The sequence below is a fragment of the Protobothrops mucrosquamatus genome, unplaced genomic scaffold (assembly GCF_001527695.2).
Source record: "Protobothrops mucrosquamatus isolate PMUCROS unplaced genomic scaffold, P.Mucros_1.0 scaffold2074, whole genome shotgun sequence".
Taxonomy (NCBI): domain Eukaryota; kingdom Metazoa; phylum Chordata; class Lepidosauria; order Squamata; family Viperidae; genus Protobothrops; species Protobothrops mucrosquamatus.
In genome coordinates, this window is record NW_015388178.1 from 175,154 (window position 1) to 195,708 (window position 20,555).

Consider the following 20,555-nt stretch of genomic DNA (forward strand, 5'->3'; position numbering starts at 1 on the left):
CCAAAATACCCACTTTAATTTAACAGCAAATCATCAAGATAATCTGGTTGTGTCTGAGTGCAGATAGCTTTGACTCTGTACAAGGTAGCTTTCAATATTATCTACTTTTACTTGAGTACCGTATGTGGTGTAGTTAAAAAAAATTGTATCATTTTCTGTTAGATGGTCTGCATACTTTATGAGTATTATGACCGTCATAAAATGGATAACAAAAAGGAAGTTATTTAGGATTTAGTGAATGAGGATATACCTTGATGGTAGAAGCGATAGATTCCTCCCACACTTGCTTCCTTGTATCAGGGATGTGTGCCACCACATTGTAGATAATGGAATGCTAATACAGCATAGTGCTTCAGGTTGTGATGGATAATAATGTGTAGTTCGTGGGTCTTATGCAGAGCGTTCCAGTTCTTGTGGTGACACCTTATTTTTGAGCTTCTGAATCATACTATGGCTAGAAAAAGTCTTCCTATGGCAGAACCATTGGCTGATGAATGGGATGTTAGTTGGTTCCATTGTCTAGGGGGAAAAAAGCCTAAGCAAACAGCTTCCGGTGAGGAAAATGGCAGCTTAGATGCCTCCAATGTTCTTTGAGATGATGGGACAGTTTGTTTTGTTTCCTGCACAGCATGGGGGCCCTGTATCTTCCTTTGGATTTAAAGAGGAAACCAGAAATTGACCCATGTGATCCCTGGACTGTTATTCCTTGCAAGTAAATTGCAGAAACAGAATTTTGAGATGAGTGTGTGTGTGTGTGTGTGTGTGTGCAGGGATTTCAATCAAGGGATTTCACAGCTGTGATGTAGCCAACTTTATGAACACTAGAACTGACCTAATTCATTTCTAAATCACTTTTTCGAAGTATTCATCTTTGTAGTGAAAGAGAAACTTTCTTTGGAACAAATGAATACTTCTGTTTAGAGACTTTATTTCCAGAGCTATATTTATATTGAAGTGTTCCAGAGCTATATTTATATTGAAGTGTTAAGAATTTTCTCTTATATTTGTCTGAGCTGCAAAACCTTGGAAATGAAAGAGCATTTAAACAGAATTAAATTGATTATTATTTTTGAAAGACTATTTTTGATGAATCTATGTTCTTCAGCTTGTAGCATCAAATTGCTCTGCTTGTTTTTTCTATTACCACCTTATGGAGTTCCCACGTTTCTATCCACATAGGGGTACCAGATCAGGATTCAGAGATGAGCAGCAGCTTCTATTGTCTCTTATGTAGATGATATTTGACATCTTGGGTACAATACTAGCACAACCTATAGAAGTTTAGTTTAAGACTTTGAAAAACTTTTTAAAAAAGAAGACTGGACAAAATTTCAGTGGAAATTAAACCATTTAATGGCAGGATGGAACTTCTGGAGAAAAAAAATCAGAAATTAGGGAACTGGACTTAGGGAGAGGACTGGACAATTTGGCAGGACAATTTGGCTCTGCTGGAACTCAGAGAGGAAACTCTGTCTGTGGTTTAGGGTTATTCTAAACAGAACCCTTTTGAAAATATATGAAAAATGTTTATTCTGGCATTAGTTGATTTGTTGAGCTGGGAAGAGAAACTGAGGGAGGGACAATTGGACAAGGTCCTATCGCATAAATGCGTGAGATAAATATCGGATTTCAGTGAAAATCTCTTCATGGAATCAAGTTTATATATATACATCCCCAAAGCCTCGAATTATAGCTAACAGTGAATTGATTAAACCATGTGATATTCAGAAGGGGGAAAGGACACGGTTGTCCTCTGTCCCCTTTGTTGTTTATTTTGGTTTGTAAAGCTTTGAATAAAAAATAAAAAAATAAGATCCTTTCAATTGGTTTTGATTTTATAGGATCCCCTGAAAGGGATTGATTCTTTGATGAAAAAAACTGAAATGTTTTGTTGTGCTAGAAGATTTTAAGATAAATAACAAGAAGACAAAGATGTTGGTTTAAAATATGAGTCAATCAAATCTTTATTCAGTCATAGACCAGCAAATAAAATGCAAAAGTCAATTAAGACACAAGAAAAAATATAGTTATTCTAAAATATTTTAAAAGGTTTAGAGTTAATACTATGGTGGACTGTGCAGATTAGAACAGTATTTGACTGTGGTCAAGGAAATAAAATCAGATTGATGCAATAATAGCATCTTGAGATAAAACAGATTGAACTGATATTTAATAAAGAGTGGAAATAATAATTACTAGCAAGCTCCTGCACAGAGAGGGCAATAGAGAATAGCATGTTCCATTGATTCAATTATTCCTCCACTACATAGACACAGTCTCTGTTCAAAGAGAAATTTTTGGTATATCCCTTCAGTAACAGTTGTTGGGAGGGCATTGAATCTGACTAAGGAGAAGCCTTTCTGAATATTGGGATTGTTATGTGACTGAGATGTCCAGCTGGTTAGAGAGGATGTTCAGAGTGGCTCAAGAAGGTGTTTCTGTGTAGGCTGGAAAGTCTGCTTGCTGTTCTAAATTAATCATTATTTGAGATCTTTCCGGTGAATGTAGATTTTAAAAATCATTTTATCAGATATGCCATATTGAGAATTTGGAACAGTTATAAGGTGAAATTGTTTCTTAAAATTCCTTTATGTTTGGCAGCTCCAAAACCCATTTTTAGAAGGAAAATGATAGTTAAACAAAAATGAATTGTTGAATTTTTCTCAAGGAGTGCATAACTTAAAAATGAGAGAAGATTTTGAAGGTTTTATGTGCCATTGATTTCCTTTCACTCAGTTCATGACAAGATTTAATTTGGATAAGAAGAATTATGTATTTGGAAAGGAAGGGCCATCAAAGGGGCAGGATGAGTGAATAAGGATTCTAAGTCATCATTTGAATCAGTGTTTGTAATACTGTTTTTGATGACCTTTTCTTTCTACTCTCCATTTTCTTTTTCTCTTTTCATAGTTACTACTGCTTGCTTAGCTAACAGAAAGAGATTGGTGATATCATAAAACTTTGTCAACATTTTATTTCAGCAAGAGTTCAAGGGATACCAGGAACTTTGTGTCCAGTGCCTTCAAACTGGTTATTTTTACACATGCATCCCTACAAGAACCACTAAATGCTAATCGGACCATTTGTGCTATACAATAAAGTCAAGGAATATATACATACCACACCAAGCCAAAATCAGATGAACTACCTTTTGGCTGTGCTTCCTTGCTTGCAAAGGTAACCCTGTTCACATGTTGGTGGAAGAGACCATGATGTGGATAAAAGGGAAAGGATCACAGCAAAGCTAAAGACCTAGTTTCAGTCTGGCATTTGCAGGTAATGGATTAGATACCACAAGAAGAAGTTACATCAGAGATCCTGGAAAGCTACTCCAAACAAGCTATCCAAAATCAGTAGTTGATCTATATATTACTTTCCTTACCCATCCTAATCTTATTAATGTTTGTAGAAATATAAGATTAGAGTAAGTTCCACAGAATGATAGCCTTTCTATACAGAACTTCAAGATGAAGTTATCTTTTGAAGCTATCTTTTGCAATGATTGGCCAAGAATTCTAAAGTATTTATATGGCCAAATGAGAAGCTTCTATGAAAGGCCACGTTTCTCTTCCAGTATTTATTCAACATCCTGGGCATATTTACCTGGGCTATACTTACAGGAATCTGAAGTGAATTAATATTTAAACTCATTTTTTGCATTCCAGGGACCAGCAATGCCTGTTTACAATATGGTGTGAGGTTATCCAGTGTTCCAGCCAATCAGCCATGTCATCCTCTTAAGATATTGTTTTTCTTGACTATTTTGTTTTCATTTCTCCTGGCAGTCAGCTAGAATTCCAGGGTTACTACAAATAAGCAGTCTTACTTGGGCTTTTAGATTTTTGATATTTTCCCTTTAAGCTGATATGCAAATTGTGTGTTTCCTTATGGCCCTTATTTTGTTTAGTATGGGCAGTGCCACTGAACTATATAAGCAATGGTTTCTACTTCTAAGCATGGAAGATAAAGAACATATCTCTAGCCGGGTGGCTAAAAGGGACTGCTGGGCTTATCTCCTTTCTCCATTAAAACTACATCCACCTGGTAGTTTGCCCAGGTTTGGTCTACTGTTCTGGAAGTCCTGAAAATAGATTGGAAGGTTCATCAAAGACCAACTTAATTAAAAACTATGGATATGGAAGGTTCATACCGATCGTCTTATTCTTAACTATACCTCAGAAAACCCTCAGTTGTCATTTACTTGAGAAAAAATTGGTATGAAGACTGACTTGTGTGATTTAAAGGGATTAGCCCTGCTGAAATAATGTTCCTCTGCTCTGGGTTTGCCCCAGCTGTTTCATCATGCATTTTACACACTTATATGCATTTCTCTACATTTGGCTATGAAAACGTGTTTTTTTTACCTAGCCTAATTTCTAGGCCCAAATTGGATTTCAAGTCTTTTTTGTAGGGTTGCCAGGTATCCACTATTTGAGTGGACAGTCCACTTTTTTCACATTATGTTCACTAATTTTTTTCACAAAATAGTGGACATTTTTTTTTATTCAAAAGCTTTATGATGAAATGGTACGTAATCTAAAGCTGTACAGTCTACTTTTTTTACTACTTAACCCCCCCCCCCCCGCTTGTCCGCTATTTTTTGGAAGCAGACCTGGCAACCCTACTTTTTTGCCAGTTTGGCTGAAGTTTACCAACAAGTAAGCAAGGATGATGTTATCTAGTTTGGGTACTGAAACGTCTGGAAGAAAACAACCAAGCTCAGAGAGCACTAAGGATCTCACATTTCAACAACAAATATTCTTCTTTTGTAACAGTGCCCACTTGTCATGACTAATCTACATGGGTACAGATTTTCTTTCTGAATATCTTGAATTCTTTTTTAAAACAAATAAAATTGAAATCAATATCCAGCTGCTTATATAGACGTACCATTCAGTGTTCTTGTTCATTACTTGACAGAAGCTCTACTTATTTCAGTAAATTGTTTTATCAAGGTCACTATACTGGAAAATTCTACCTAAAATATATTAGTTAGCAAGCACCATACTCTTGATAAAAGAATTTTCTGAAAGGTGTTGGGTTAACACAATATATTATTTATGTTTCTTATTGGCACTTGAAATATTCTCCAAGTTACAGTAAAGGTCAATAATATTCAGTGCCTGCCCTCTTTTCTATTTTGCTCTTCACTGAATAGATTGCTGTATATTCTGAAATAAATTGCCTTGTACTTGAACAAATGAATGCATAATTTTATCCTTCTTAAAAGTTGGAACTACTGGATACAGAAAATGCAATCAGTAAACATATTAACTGGGTTCACATATTATACTAAGCTATAATTTGCTTAGCCATGATTTATTCAATAAGTCACAATTGTAGACTTTGCATGACAAGCTAAATTATAATTAAAATTTTATAAACCAAACAAGACACTTTAGGCTTAACATGATAGTCTTTTTCCTTTAAAGGGTCACAAGACTCCAGTAATCAGCAATAAGAAAACTAAATAATGTAAACAAACAAAAAGATCATGATGCTTTAATATAAAGGTATCTAAGCAAGGAAGAATTTCTTTAGAAAAATCTGATTGGTACATACATATCAATGCCACTTTTAGGTACAATTATTATGAGTGGGCCTGTCATCTTGATACAGAGGATGAGCTAGGACTAGGAACTATACTTTAGAAGAGAATGGATATATCCCATGACATAACTCTTTAATGAAGACAGTAGGTGGTATCTGACCTTTAGTGATTCTTAATAAAGGCACAACAAAAACACAGGCAGGAGAGTAACTCCCACTTCTAGTACAGCTAATTCTGGAAACCAGATGGGTACATTATGTAGTGTTTCTGGGACTGGATTTCTACATCTGACTTCTTTTTGAAATGAACCCCTATTGCCATCTACTGGTCTTTAAATAGTAAAAGCTTTATTTTATTTAATGTCTGCAGGTTGCATATAGCACACAGAGACTGCTTCCATATGCTCTGTAGGATTAGTACTTTACAGAGAAGGAGCAGAAACCACAAAGGATTGTATTTTACCATTGGGTAGAGAAAGACAGTTACCTTAACAAGAAGTTGTTAAATGCTTTTTTGTAGCTAATGAAGGCAGTCATGGAAAGCTTCTTGTTCAAAGGAGAATTGTACCAATGAAGAATTGTACCACAAAATTATAAAATCTTTATACAATGAGATCTATCGTTAGAAGACCTGTAGAAACCCCATATTTTACAGAAGTAAAAAATTAAGGAAACAAATCAAAACTAAACAACCCAAGATAGAAGATCTAGTAAAAAAAAACAGCTCAGTGAAGACTTCAATTGACCAATGACTAAGAAAATATATGACTGCAGGAGAGGAACACTCGAAAAACAGGGGTAGTAAAATTTCTTTGAGTCAAACTTGATCCCTGGTGATGCCATGGACACATCCCTGTTGTCTTCTTGGCATTTCTATGGAAGTGGTTTGATTGTTTCCAGGATATTTTGTCTTTACTTCCACTCTGCTCAGCTCAGCAGTTTCCAATCCAAGCATTAAATGCTATTTGGCATTTTTCAAAATCAGTCAGGGATGCTAGATGCTGTCATTATGGGAAACTTAATGAAATATCTTTGAATGGCTGAAAGGGCCAGTGGGGAACCCTAACAACATGATGTTGCAGGCCCATTTTTGTGTATGTATCCATGAAAGAGAAACATGGTTCATGCTTATATTAAATAGTTCTTTAATTCCACTCTTGCTGTAAAGATCACAGAGCACATTATATAATTGCTCTTCCTTCTGATTTTTACAAGAGGAAGAAGACTCAACAATCACCCTCTATTGGCCTTAACTCTTTTAATGAGCTTTTGCTTTTCACTCTAACCATTCTACATGAATTCACAATGTGAATTATGTTTCATTTCATTTATATTTATGTATTTACTTACTTTTACCTTATTTTTGTATTGCCATCCAAAGTCATCACTGGAGCCAAGAGAGAACTAGTTGGGTTCTGGACAAAATAGCAACTCAGTCTTTTTGGAACTTAACTTCATCTTACTTCTCCACAGGCAAATCCTTAAAATACCAGATCAAAGTTTCTCCTGCATCACTGCTCGGCATGTGTTGGAGAGGTATATCAAGGTACCGTCAAAATACTGATAATATCTTATCCCAAACTAAGATACTGAATTTTCCAGGTGGTTTCACATGAATGAAACTTGCTAATACATATATCTAATATCTAAACATTTTTTGTGTTTACTTTCTGTTTTCATCTGAATCACCATTTTCCACAGGCTGATTTCATCCATAAATGATGCACTAGAACCTTCCTCATTGCCAACCAGTATGGTTGGCCCATACCAGGTGGTGGTGTTGGGGTTATGGACCAAAGCATCTGGACGTGTCAGGTTAGGAAGGCTTCTCTACATCTCCAATAACTTTTCTACTTAGTGAAAGGAGAGTGACATGTGTAATCAGGAAGAAAGGAACACTTGCATATGTAATCAAGCTCAATAATGCTACTCATAAATGATGGTAGCCATACATGGAATTCTTCCACAGTTCCCTCAACAGCAGCATGCTGGGATGGAGCCTATGAAATGCTTAGTCACTGTTTTATTGCCCAAGGTTGAAAAAAAAGCACAGTTCTACATTAAAACATTTCTAGAATTACAGAGGTTTCTACATATGGTAAAGCTTAATGAGGAGCCTATTGTATTAATGCCAGAAAGAATCATTCCTAAATTGCAAGGAGTTGGCAATTTTGTGGGGGGGGAAAATCCAATTCCAAGTGAAACAGTAGAAGTATTTCAAACTGAATTCACAAATAATAAGGCCTTGGAAGACATAGACAAGTATGAGCCAGACCTCTCAAAACTATAATTAGAACATAACTCTGACATAGATGTAAGGGACAAGCTAGCATGTGGTATCAGTGATGAAAAATTCATGACTACAGCCTGAACCACAGAATCCATCTTTTGACTTTGTTATAAAGCTTCTCCAGGAGTCAGTAGGGAATCCGTAAAAGTACACCATCTTTACCCGCTTACAAAAAATAAAAATGAAGAGAATATTAATAAAGTTGTGAGATTTGCACCATAGATAGCCCAGGTAGTACTTATATTAAAAGCAGATGTTCCTCAGTGCATATATGATTACAAATGTTTATAAATCAGATCTTCGAACTACAGCAATCAGCTGCTTCCTAAAGTAGAGGGTGTTTTTTTTTGCAGTATTAATGTCCTACATAAGCCTTAGAAATAGGGCAAACAAGAAGCAAAGCAGTTGATTTCATGAGCTTCAACTGCTCTGTTGTAAATCTTTCAACAGATGCAAGACAAAAATAAGAGCAGGCCAGCAGAATCCGAGAGTTGGAACAACCCAGAGAGATCATTTACTCCAATTCTTTGGACTAGGGGTGCAGGATTCACTAGAGCAGTGGTGGTGAACCTATGGCACGGGTGCCAGAGGCGGCACTCAGAGCCCTCTCTGTGGGCACGCGCGTTGTCACCCCAGTCCTAGGCCTTCAGCTGGGTTTCATAAAACCTTTTTGCTTTAGGCCTCCGCTGCCATGTGCAAAAAAAAAAAAAAAGGTTCAATCAGTCAATTTCAACTTCTCGCGGGAAAAAAAAAGTTCTTGCAAAGTTGGAATTGATTGATTGAACTTTTAGTCCCGCCCAGTCTGCCGTTACCACTGCAGCCATGCCCACCCAATTGGCCACGCCCACCCAATTGGCCACACCCAGCCAATGGGCCACACCCACCCGGCAGTCGACGATGCATACGTGGGTTTTGGGTTGCAGTTTGGGCACTCAGTCTCTAAAAGGTTCGCCATCACTGCCCTAGAGTGTCACTGTCAGATAAGCATCCAGCCTCTGATTGAAAATTTTAGTGAAAGAGAACTCATTCTGTCATATGGGAGCCTCTTTCACTAACTGATAGCTCTCATAGTCAGGGAGCAGCTTGACCTTCCTTCTGTAGTTTTAACTGATCTGATCCTACCATGTGGGGCAATAGGGAATATGTCTACTACTCCTATATGATAATCTTCCAGATATTTAAATATTGCTATTGTATTTCTACTTAGTTGTCTTTTCAGTAGGCCAAACATACTTCATATGTTCCTTGTTAGGCTTGGTTTCCAGGTTTCCTCCTTGGTTGCAGTCCTCTGTACTTGCTCCAGTTTGTCACTGCCCCTTTTGATCTAGGGTGCCAGGAACTGGACATACTACTATTTCAAAGGGGTATGACCAAGGCAGAGGCAAATGGAGCAATTGTTTCATGCAATCTGGATTCCGTATTCCTGTTAATATACCACAAGATAGCATTTGCGTTTTTATCAGTTGTTTCACATTGCTGGTTCATGTTAAACCTGTGCTTTAAAGAGACAACCAGATGATCTACTGCCAAGTCAAGTCTCCCCCAACTTTATTATTTGTGCCTTATATTTTCCCCATCGAGATGCAGAAAGTTCATCTCTACCCAATTGTCTCACCCACGGCTCAATTCTTTCTCAATATTTTCTCTTTCTTCTTAAATATTAGTCACCCCCCCCCTAAATTTTATAAAGTGTCCCTCATTCAATTCATTGATAAAAACATTGAAGAGCCAGGATCCAGGGAGCTCTCAGGCTGTCCATTTCATATTTCCCTCCATTTTGAAATGGGAGTCTTAATGCGTCCTCTTTGGATACTGTCATTCAGCCAAATGTGAGTCTACCTAAGAGTCGCATCATCTAGCCCAGGGGTAGGCAACCTTGGCTCTTTTATGACTCGTGGACTTCAACTCCCAGAATTCCTGAGCCAGCATGGCTGGCTCAGAAATTCTGAGAGTTGAAGTCCACGAGTCATAAAAGAGCCAAGGTTGCCTACCCCGATCTAGCCCATATTTTACTATTTTATGAAGGTTGTGATCATGAGGCACTTTATGAAAGGCTTGACAAATACACAAAGCTGATGGCAGTCCTCTGATCTAATACCTTAGTGCAGTGGTGGCGAACCTATGGCACGGGTGCCAGAGGCGGCACTCAGAGCCCTCTCTGTGGACACGCGCCCCATCGCCCCAGTCCTAGGCCTTCAGCTGGGTTTTATAAAACCTTTTTGCTTTAGGCCTCCGCCGCCGTGTGCAAAAAAAAAAAAAGGTTCAATCAATCAGTCAATTTCAACTTCTCGCAGGAAAAAAAAAATCTCGCAAAGTTGGAATTGATTGATTGAACATGTTAGTCCACCCAATCTGCTGTTACCACCGCAGCCACGCCCACCCAATGGGCCACACCCCCAATGGGCCACACCCACCTGGCACCCGACGATGCATAAGTGGGTTTTGGGTTGCAGTTTGGGCACTCGGTCTCTAAAAGGTTTGCCATCACTGTCTTAGTGACTCAGTCAAACAAGGAGAGCAACTGACAAGAAACCAAAAGGAAATCAGTCAAGCAGAGAATTGTTTCCAGCACAGGAAGAAGGCTGGAGCATTTTCTCAGACAACTCGAGATTTTAACTTCAGTTAATTAAAGGAGTTAATACCTTCCATTCGCTTGAAGAGGTATGGTGATCTCCGTTGTTTCGCCCTTTTTAGCTTGTGGTATGATTTATGGCTTGGCACTCTCCCAAGGTCAGGGATTGACTCCTTGCTATCTGAATCAACAGCCATTTCATGCTGTGTGACAACCTCAGTACCAGAGGAATCAGTTCACATAGTCCTCATTTACCAAACATGATTGGGACTGGCAACTCTATTGCTAAGTACTGCGGTTGCTAAGCAAAAAAATCATCTGACTACACCAGACTTACATACACCATCACACTTCTGGTTCCATCATTAAATGAATCGACATGGTCGTTAAGTGAGACATCACGTGACTACAACCGACAGTTTCATTTCTGTGTTCTCATTAATTCTGCTTGTTGGAATCCAGTTGGGAAGCTCACAAATGGCAATCATGTGACCATAGGATGCCGCAATGATTGGGAATGTATATCAGCTGAATGAATGGTGATCGTGGGACTACGGCGCACAGATGACTGTAAATGAAAGGACTGGTCGCAAATTATTTTTTTAACTCTTATAACTTTGAACGGTCACTATATAAGGCAGTTGACAAGTGGGGAATGTTGTTTGTCCATCGATTTCGATGAAGACCTTGACATCTTATGGATTATGGGCCATCAGCGGTGTGTCCGTAGATGGCTGATGAGACCGATGTTAGCACGGAATGTTCTGCCACATACTGAACAGAGAAATGTGGACACTATTGCTTCAGCATTTGCAGCTCTGGCTTTACGGAGCGCTCGCTTCTCTTGTGCCAAGATTGTCCTTCTGTGTTCATATGTCTGGCAACCCTGGTAAACCAGGGTGCGCCATGTCAGTCGATCATGCGCCAGAGATTCCCAAGAGATGGTATCGATATCCAGGGACTTGAGAGATGCTTTCAGCGTGTCTTTGTATCGCTTCTTTTGTCCCCCGTGCGATCACTTTCCTTGAGATAGCTCACCATAGAAGAGCTGTTTAGGATGCGATGGTCTGGCATCCTTACAACGTGGCCTGCCCAGCACATCTGGGCTTTCATCAACAGAGTGTAAACTGATGATAGGCCTGCTCTGGAGAGGACATCTGTATCTGTATTCTGGGAAAAGAATGAATGCTTCCTAACATTTTGGTTACCCCATCCATGGAGTGGGTCCCTAATTTTAAAAAAGAAATGTCCAATGGTGCTGCTGCTCATAACCTAACTTGTTAGACCCCCGCTGCAGTCAGCAGCTCCACAGCTACAACTTGCAACTGTTCAAACTAGTAAATAGTAACATTTAAGGAAATAAAATTACTGTAAAGAGCATAAATTGCAATTAAAGAAAAATGTGCATGCTTTTGCACCAATAATGACATATAAAGTAGGGTTCTGAGTCTTAAACCTGTAATAGGAAAATAAAGCCAATTATGATAGTTAATAAGATAATCTCAGTCAAAAGATGCTAAAGCAATAATTGCAGATTTTTTAAAAAAACAACAACAAACTGATTATGGGCATTTCTTTTAACCTGTTCAAAGTAGATCTTACAGTACATGCATTATTACATGCTCAAAATAACTGCTACGCAACCAGCCTGACATAAAGTTGGTTTTAAGATGCAGATTCTTTTTTTCTTTTTAATGAGGCGAAAAGACTGTTGGTCTGGAAAATATTATTTGTATTGCATATTTTGCCACTTCTACTACATAATTATTCATGTTTAGACTGGAAAGGATTAGCTGTTATATTTAGAGTGTAAAATTGGATAATAATGCACAGACTAGACGTAATACTGGACATACACTGGCATGCAATGCCCTGATAACTCTGGTTTTGTTTGCAATTCCTTTATAGCTGGACTGCACAGATGGGCTTTGGAATGTTTTTTGGGGCATAACCAGGAGAGAACAACGGGAGACCAGGAGACAACCAACCAAACTTCCTTTCCTTTCCTTTCCCTTTCCCTTTCCTTTTTGATTTTAACTTACCGTAATAAAATGCAATCCGTACAAATATAAAGTGCTTTTCCTACCATTATAAACATTACAATTTGGTTGCCACAACTTCCAAAAATTGTTAATCACAGGCTTTGAGGGGAGCTTCATGTTGCAACTCTATAACTTCATCAAGCAAACAGAAATAAATTATCATATTGGCTGTGGCCAGGATAACATAGGAGCTATATGTCTCCGTAGGTTTTGGGTGCAGTTCCCAGAATCCCTCCAAAAGCTTCTGGCCATTTTATTTATTTATTTTTAAAATTCTATGGTACTTCCAGTTTAAAAAGAAATCTCAAAATGGTTTACAATTAACAAAGCAGGACAGAATTAATGGTAACTTTTAATATGACACAAGAGGATGTCAGAACAAATGCAAAGACTTGGCTTTATAGACGAGAAAGGTGGGAAAAGAGAGGAATAGAATAGAATAAATAGAATAGAATAGAATAGAATAGAATAGAATAATTTTATTGTCACTTTGAATGTATACTAACTGGCGTACATTAAAATGAAATTTCGTTGCATACAGCTCTCAAAGGGTCACCACCTCCAATATACACTACATAAATAAGACAAAAATAAATACAGAATTATGCATATACCCACATATATTATATGACACAGAGGAACAACACAGTCTAGTTCAGATTATGTATAAATGTACATGGCGAAAAAAGAATCTTGTGAGTTTACCAGACAGATGGCATAGGGAACAAAGCTATTACAGAATTAGGTAGTCCTGCTAGACATACTTCAAAACCTCCTCCCAGAGGGGAGCAATAGAAACAGACCGTGAAGTGGGGTCTTTAACAATGCTTTGAGCTCTAAGCACATAATGCTTATTAGCAGCATCCTGAATACCAGGAAGCGAGCTTCCTATGATCTTCTCAGCTGTCCTTACCATTCTCTGTATGGGTTTTCTATTTGAGGCACTGCTGCCACCAAACCAGAAAGTGATGCAGTTTGTTAAAATGCCTCTGTAAAAGGTGGCCAGGAGAGAAGGAGAGAGATGTGCTCTCCTCATCTGATGCAGGAAATGCAGACGCTGCGTTTGCACGCTTCACTAAGGATGAAGTGTGGAGAAACCAATTCAGATTGTTAGTTATCTGCACACCCAGATACTTAATATTGTTGACCACCTCTACAGCTGCATCCTTGATACTGAGTGGAGTATGACTATGCCGGCTCTTTCTAAAATCTACAATAATCTCCTTTGTTTTATCAACATTTAGAACCAGGTTACTTTTATTGCACCTGTCCACCAGAGCCTTCACCTCTTCCCTATAAGCATCTTCACTGTCATCCAGGATAAGACCCACCACTGCTGTGTCATCTACATGCTTCACAATATGATTTGTAACAGATTTGGCACAGCAGTCATGAGTCATCAAGGTGAACAGCAACGGACTCAGGACACAGCCCTGTGGGGAACCCGTACTCAAGGAGATGGAATTGGAAACTTTCTTTCCAACTCGCACCAACTCGGGCCCATCAATAAGGAAATCAAGTATCCAATTACATAAAGGAGTATTAAAACCTAATAGGCCCAGTTTGTTCACCAGATGCTGAGGAATGATTGTGTTGAATGCCGAACTAAAATCAACAAACAGCATTCGCACATGAGTATTCTTCCCCACCAGGTGCGCCAAGCTAAAGTGAAGCACACAGGAAAATGCATCTTCTACAGAGCGATAATTACAGCAGCAATGAATACACTTTTAAAAGATCTAATACTCCTTCCTGCCTTAACCAGTAGACCAAACTGGCTTTTTATTCCACTTATTATACATTATTATGCATATAACTTTATTATTATGTGATAAATTATATTAAATATTTAAATTACACTGCATTATAAAATTATAATAAATATATTAAAAATGTATCTGTTCAGAAAATGAGATCATAGTTGTCAGTTCTTTACCTGGTGTTGGCTTTCATGCACATTGAGTTCTTCCCCAAAACCTAGGACGTTGTAATGTACATGTTGTAATGTACATAATACATGTGCAGCTCCACCAAGCAGTGTGGCCTTTTGCAATTGACAGATGGAAAATTTGTCAATTATTAATTATTTTAATAATAAGTACCATTATTAATCAATACTACCAATAATTACTTATTATATTTATGTCACATAATCATAAGGAACCAGAATTTTTAAAATGCACCACAGGCTAGCACTTGGTAGAGCAGCGATGAAGGCCTTGGAAATGATATTCAGATATCCTGAAATGTCTACACAAAGATCAGAATTGTGCATGCAGTCATTTTCCCTGAAACACTTTGGAAGTGAAAATTAGACTTTGTAGAAGCAAGACAGAAAAATTATTGCTAACTTTGTTGTTGGAGATGATGAGAATATCATGGATACCAAGAAAACAAACAAAGGGATTGCTAAACACGTCAACCCAGAGTTCTCACCTGGGAACAAATGAACAGGTTGAAATGATCATATTCTGCATACCTCATGCAAGAACCCTATCTCTTTTGAGAAGTGTGAAATGCTAAAAAAGGTGCAAAGGAAGAGAGTGATCTGTAGCAAGGTGGATGGATTTCATTACAGCAGCAATGGTTGCATTGTAGGAAGTCCTGAAGGGCCAGGCCAAATCATCCTGGAGAAGGTAGAGTTGTCCTCAATTTACAACTGCAATTGAGCCCAAAATTTCTGTTGCTAAGTGAGACAGTTGTTAAGTGAATTTTGACCCATTTTACGACTTTTCTTGCCAGTTAAGTGGATCATTGCAAGTGTTAAATTAGTAGCATGGTTGTTAAGCAAATCTGACTTTCCCATTGACTTTGCTTGTCAGAAGCTCACAGAAAGTGATCACATGACCCCAGGATACTGCAACCATCATAAATATGAGTCAGTTGCGAGCATCTGAATTTTGATCACCATAGGGATACTGCAATGGTCTTGTGAAAAAAGGCCTTAAGTCACTTTTTTCAGTACTGCTGTAATTTCGGACGGTCACTAAATGAACTGTTGTAAGTCAAGGACTACCTGTATATATATACCTCTGTGTTATCTTGAGTTTGGTGCACCCTGTCGGCCCAAATATGGGAGAAAGGAATCTTTTGCCTGTATCAGCTCAAACTAGAGCCATCCACAGGCTTAGCAGTCGCAACTGCGACATCATATGTGTTTTTCAAAATACCTCTGTGTGTGTGTGTGTGTGTGTGTGTGTGGTGGCACTCAAACTATCCATCAGTTGACGAATTGCTCCTGTATTTTCATTCTTCTTGAAAAGTGCGCTGAGAAAATGATTGTGAGATGTCCCCGATTCTAAGAAGGGAGTGAGAAATAAATGAGCATGCCACAAGAACAAACGGGTGCTGCAGGTGACCTTGACTGTGGATTGCTGATGAAGTGTGACCCTTCACAGGTAGCAATTTTGCGTGCCTGTTCAGAGGAGAAGTCCAATGATTTCTGAACACTCGATTAAAAGGCACCTTTACACTTGCGCAGCTTTGACTTTTCACGCCCTTTCCCTTGCAGTAGCATCCCACTTTAAACCGACTGCAGTCAAGGGCCGGAAGTCTTTCTACTACATTACGACGACCCGCGCTCTTTGATCGACGGGTATCTGCTTTGTTTGGGTGTTCCCTTCCCTCACTCCCACGTCGATCTTCGTCGTACGCACGCGCAGAGCAGACGCGAAGCGAGCGCCGCACGCTTCGGAGAAATGCGCCGGGACGCACGCGTCCGCACGCGCGCACGCTGTCAAGTTAACCCATCCTACCTAATCTCCTTGTGCCGGCGTTCGCCGATGGATCGGCGGCACGCATGCGCAGTAGTGGCCCGCCGCCGCCGCCGCCGCCGCTGTGTATGTCCGTCCCTCTCTTTCTGTCTTTCACTCGCCATGTTGTGAGCTTTCTTCCCGTTGACAACGACGGTGGCGGCGGCAGAGGTGGAGGTGGTGGTGGAGGAGGAGGAGGGGGAGGGGCGGTGGCAGGAAGGCAAGGGTGGCAGGGAGGGGGCAATTGGATCGTTGTTGGCAAGAGTCTTCCGGGAGGAAGAGGGAGCCCCCTCCTTTCCGTGTCCGTTACAACAAACAGCGCTGCCCGCTCACCCCAGCTCGTGAGTATCCAGCCTTGGGGGGGGGGGTGGATGGAACGGAGGGACAGCGCGCGAGGGAGGAGCAACAGGGTCCCCCCCTCCCCGCTCCTCCCGCGCGCTTTTCCCGTCCCACACAGCAGCTCACTCACCCACGTTCTTTTGTTTCGGTCCCGAGGAAAGAGCGGCTGCAGCTGCCCGGGCCTGGCTGGTGGTTTCGCGCAGCCTCGCTTCCTTCCCTCCCTCCGCCCCCCCCCCACCTTCCTTTGTGTTGCGGGGGAAGCAGGCCTGTTAGGCAGGCCCGGGCTGGCCGAAGCGAGGAGGAAGCCGTCCGTGTAAAGGGGTGGGGGGGGTGGGGGGGGGAGCGTGCAAGCCGAGAGAAGAAAGGAAGACGGTCCCGTGTGGGTGTGGTGGTTGGAACGAGCCAGTATGGTGCTAGTAGGAACGTTTGACCGGGTGGGTTTGTTTCCGTTTTCTCTCTCATTGTTAGGGCTGCGTTCGGCCGAGGAGGGGAGTCCAAGACGACGCGGCTTGCGTATAAACAGGAGAGAGAATGGTGGAAGCGGCAGGCGATCTTTTTTAATGGAAGGACCGTTTAGGAGGGAACTGGGAGGGGGGGTGTTGTTTTTCGTTGGGAGGTGTGCTTTCAGCTCTTCCACCCCTCTGATTTTCCCCACCAAGTCTGAGGTTGGACGTGTGGGGCAAACGGAGGGGTGGGGGGAGCGTTGACCGTGCGGACATCATTTGCAGAAAGGGAGTGTTTGAGGGCCTGTTCTTTTGGTGGGAAATCGAGCGCCTGGAGGGGAGGAATGGGGGCTCTGAAGATAACAGTGGATTTGGTCGTGAATAAATGTTTTTCTTTGTTTCGGAGACAGGATTTGTCTGCATACTCGGCGTTTCTCCCTGCAAGCGTTAACGTTGGATGGCTTAAAATGTCAGAATCTTAGCCATGGGTCTTTTAAAGCAGGGAATCTGAATGGCAACTGGTCGCTTGCTTTTTCATTGTCGTCTGTTGTTAACCTGAGAAAGGGTGAATGAATGCATGGAAAGGAAAAACAGTGCTTGAAGTGGAGAGAATAATCGGTAGAATTCCCTTCTGCTTGAAAATGTGTGAAAAGGGACAGCCTCAGTATTTTGAAGGTCTGTTGTAGTAGTCCTAGTTGTAAATAGATATATGGTTTGTTTGCCACTTTGGATTATAAATGATCCTTTGGAGACGCTTCTTTATAAGATAATAATTCTTAGGAAGAAAATACAGAGCAAATTGAACGATTCCAAGGGACACTTCGGCTGTTAATTTAGACGTGATCTACTTGGTTCCATTCTCTGTATTTGTAGGGCACTGTATATTTAAACTGTAAGGTGACTTGTGAGTTAGGTTCACAGAACATATTAGGCTAAAATATTGGCTGGTGATTGCAGNCTCACTCACCCACGTTCTTTTGTTTCGGTCCCGAGGAAAGAGCGGCTGCAGCTGCCCGGGCCTGGCTGGTGGTTTCGCGCAGCCTCGCTTCCTTCCTTCTCTCCCCCCCCCCCACCTTCCTTTGTGTTGCGGGGGAAGCAGGCCTGTTAGGCAGGCCCGGGCTGGCCGAAGCGAGGAGGAAGCCGTCCGTGTAAAGGGGTGGGGGGGTGGGGGGAGCGTGCAAGCCGAGAGAAGAAAGGAAGACGGTCCCGTGTGGGTGTGGTGGTTGGAACGAGCCAGTATGGTGCTAGTAGGAACGTTTGACCGGGTGGGTTTGTTTCCGTTTTCTCTCTCATTGTTAGGGCTGCGTTCGGCCGAGGAGGAGTCCAAGACGACGCGGCTTGCGTATAAACAGGAGAGAGAATGGTGGAAGCGGCAGGCGATCTTTTTTAATGGAAGGACCGTTTAGGAGGGAACTGGGGTGGTGGTGTTGTTTTTCGTTGGGAGGTGTGCTTTCAGCTCTTCCACCCCTCTGATTTTCCCCACCAAGTCTGAGGTTGGACGTGTGGGGCAAACGGAGGGGTGGGGGGAGCGTTGACCGTGCGGACATCATTTGCAGAAAGGCGTGTTTGAGGGCCTGTTCTTTTGGTGGGAAATGGAGCGCCTGGAAGGGGAGGAATGGGGGCTCTGAAGATAACAGTGGATCGGTTGTGAATAAATGTTTTTCTTTGTTTCGGAGACAGGATTTGTCTGCATGCTCGGCGTTTCTCCCTGCAAGCGTTAACGTTGGATAGCTAAAATGTCAGAATCTTAGCCATGGGTCTTTTAAAGCAGGGAATCTGAATGGCAACTGGTCGCTTGCTTTTTCATTGTCGTCTGTTGTTAACCTGAGAAAGGGTGAATGAATGCATGGAAAGGAAAAACAGTGCTTGAAGTGGAGAGAATAATCGGTAGAATTCCCTTCTGCTTGAAAATGTGTGAAAGGGACAGCCTCAGTATTTTAAAGGTCTGTTGTAGTAGTCCTAGTTGTAAATAGATATATGGTTTGTTTGGCACTTTGGATTATAAATGATCCTTTGGAGACGCTTCTTTTATAAGATAATAATTCTTAGGAAGAAAATACAGAGCAAATTGAACGATTCCAAGGGACACTTCGGCTGTTAATTTAGACGTGATCTACTTGGTTCCATTCTCTGTATTTGTAGGGCACTGTATATTTAAACTGTAAGGTGACTTGTGAGTTAGGTTCACAGAACATATTAGGCTAAAATATTGGCTGGTGATTGCAGTTCAATATGTTGTGCTATTATATTGATTGTAGTATTTGGTCTAGTTGAACACTCCATTCTTATAGAATTTTTTTAAAGCTTAAATGAAATGAAATGTGTAAGAACTGTTTGTTTTGGTGCCTGTGGGGAAAATCTCTGGAAAGTGCAGCCAGATATTATAAATGATACAACAAAGGTCAACAAACAGGAAATAAATAGTGTGGGGAAATTGTGTACTATAGTTTTAGGGTGTAACAAGAGAACTCTGTTAAAAAAAAGTCCTTGAACTATGCCTGGGTTAAAAAATAATATATTCTAATATATTTGTGAATCATAAAGCCAGACAGATAAGCATGTGTTTCACTGTGCAATTTTAAATCCAAGTAACTCAAATCTGTGTGATGTGTGAATAAAACAAGCAAATAGCATTTGTTTAAAATATATAAATATAGTTCTGAATAGCATTTTCCCTTTTTGTATTTAGTAAATATTTTTGTAGGGTACATATGATGCAGATGACAGTAAATTTTATTTTAACTAATGTTACAATTAGAAAAACTTTTTTCAGAATTCTTGACGTTCCTTTCACTATATATTGAATAATACAATTCGTATTGTTTAAAAATGGGTAGTTTAAACAGTACACTTTATTGTACATTTTATTGAAAAATCTAGATTATTTATTGTTGGAGGGACAGAATATATAAACATGCATTTGTTCACAGAGTGACCTATAGGGTTTATCTATGTCAAGAAACACTGTTAGCTTGGAGATTCTTCATGATTCAGTAAAATTGAATATTCATTTAAAAAACAAACCAAAATCTTTGTACTGTATCTAGAAATAACATATATTAAGAGTAGCCACTCTACTTTCTGTATAGAGTTCTGTGTCGAGTAGCATTTGAAAAAGTATGTCCAATTAATGCCCCTCTCCCAAATACTCTGTCCTGATGCTATTCTGGCTCTTATTTTTATTTTATTTATATATCAAATTTAGGGACTGTCACTCAAAGCAACTTCTTGTGGAATAGAATGGAAGGGACATTTGGAAGGAGAGGTGCTGCCCTACATTCACAATAATTTTATTCTCTAGTTTGTGTTGACAAACTATTTTCAAGAAACACTCATGGGAATAAATGGCAAAGCTTCAATAGCTGTGATATTTTCTGTGTATTAAGCCTAGGACTCAAGGGGAGAAAGCATAATGCTTAAAACCCCCAACCCACAGCTGTTAATGTCCTTGCAGCTCACATTAATCACATCTTTGCAAACATTGTTTTTCTATATTATTCAAGACCTAGAAAGAGATAGTGTTCTAGTGGCAGTTGGGTCTTTTTTCTTTCATAGTGATATAACAAT

General features: G+C 40.2%; 1 protein-coding gene across 1 annotated transcript in view; it reads left to right on the forward strand.

Moving 5' to 3' along the window:
- Window positions 1-18,159: 18,159 nt before the first annotated feature.
- PUM2 (pumilio RNA binding family member 2) overlaps window positions 18,160-20,555 on the forward strand; it is a 73,461-nt gene continuing 71,065 nt past the window's right edge. Inside the window, exon 1 of the mRNA XM_015824001.1 lies at window positions 18,160-18,253. Within this exon, the coding sequence (XP_015679487.1) occupies window positions 18,227-18,253 (27 nt within the window). The 5' untranslated portion in view covers window positions 18,160-18,226. The remainder of the gene's footprint in view (window positions 18,254-20,555) is intronic.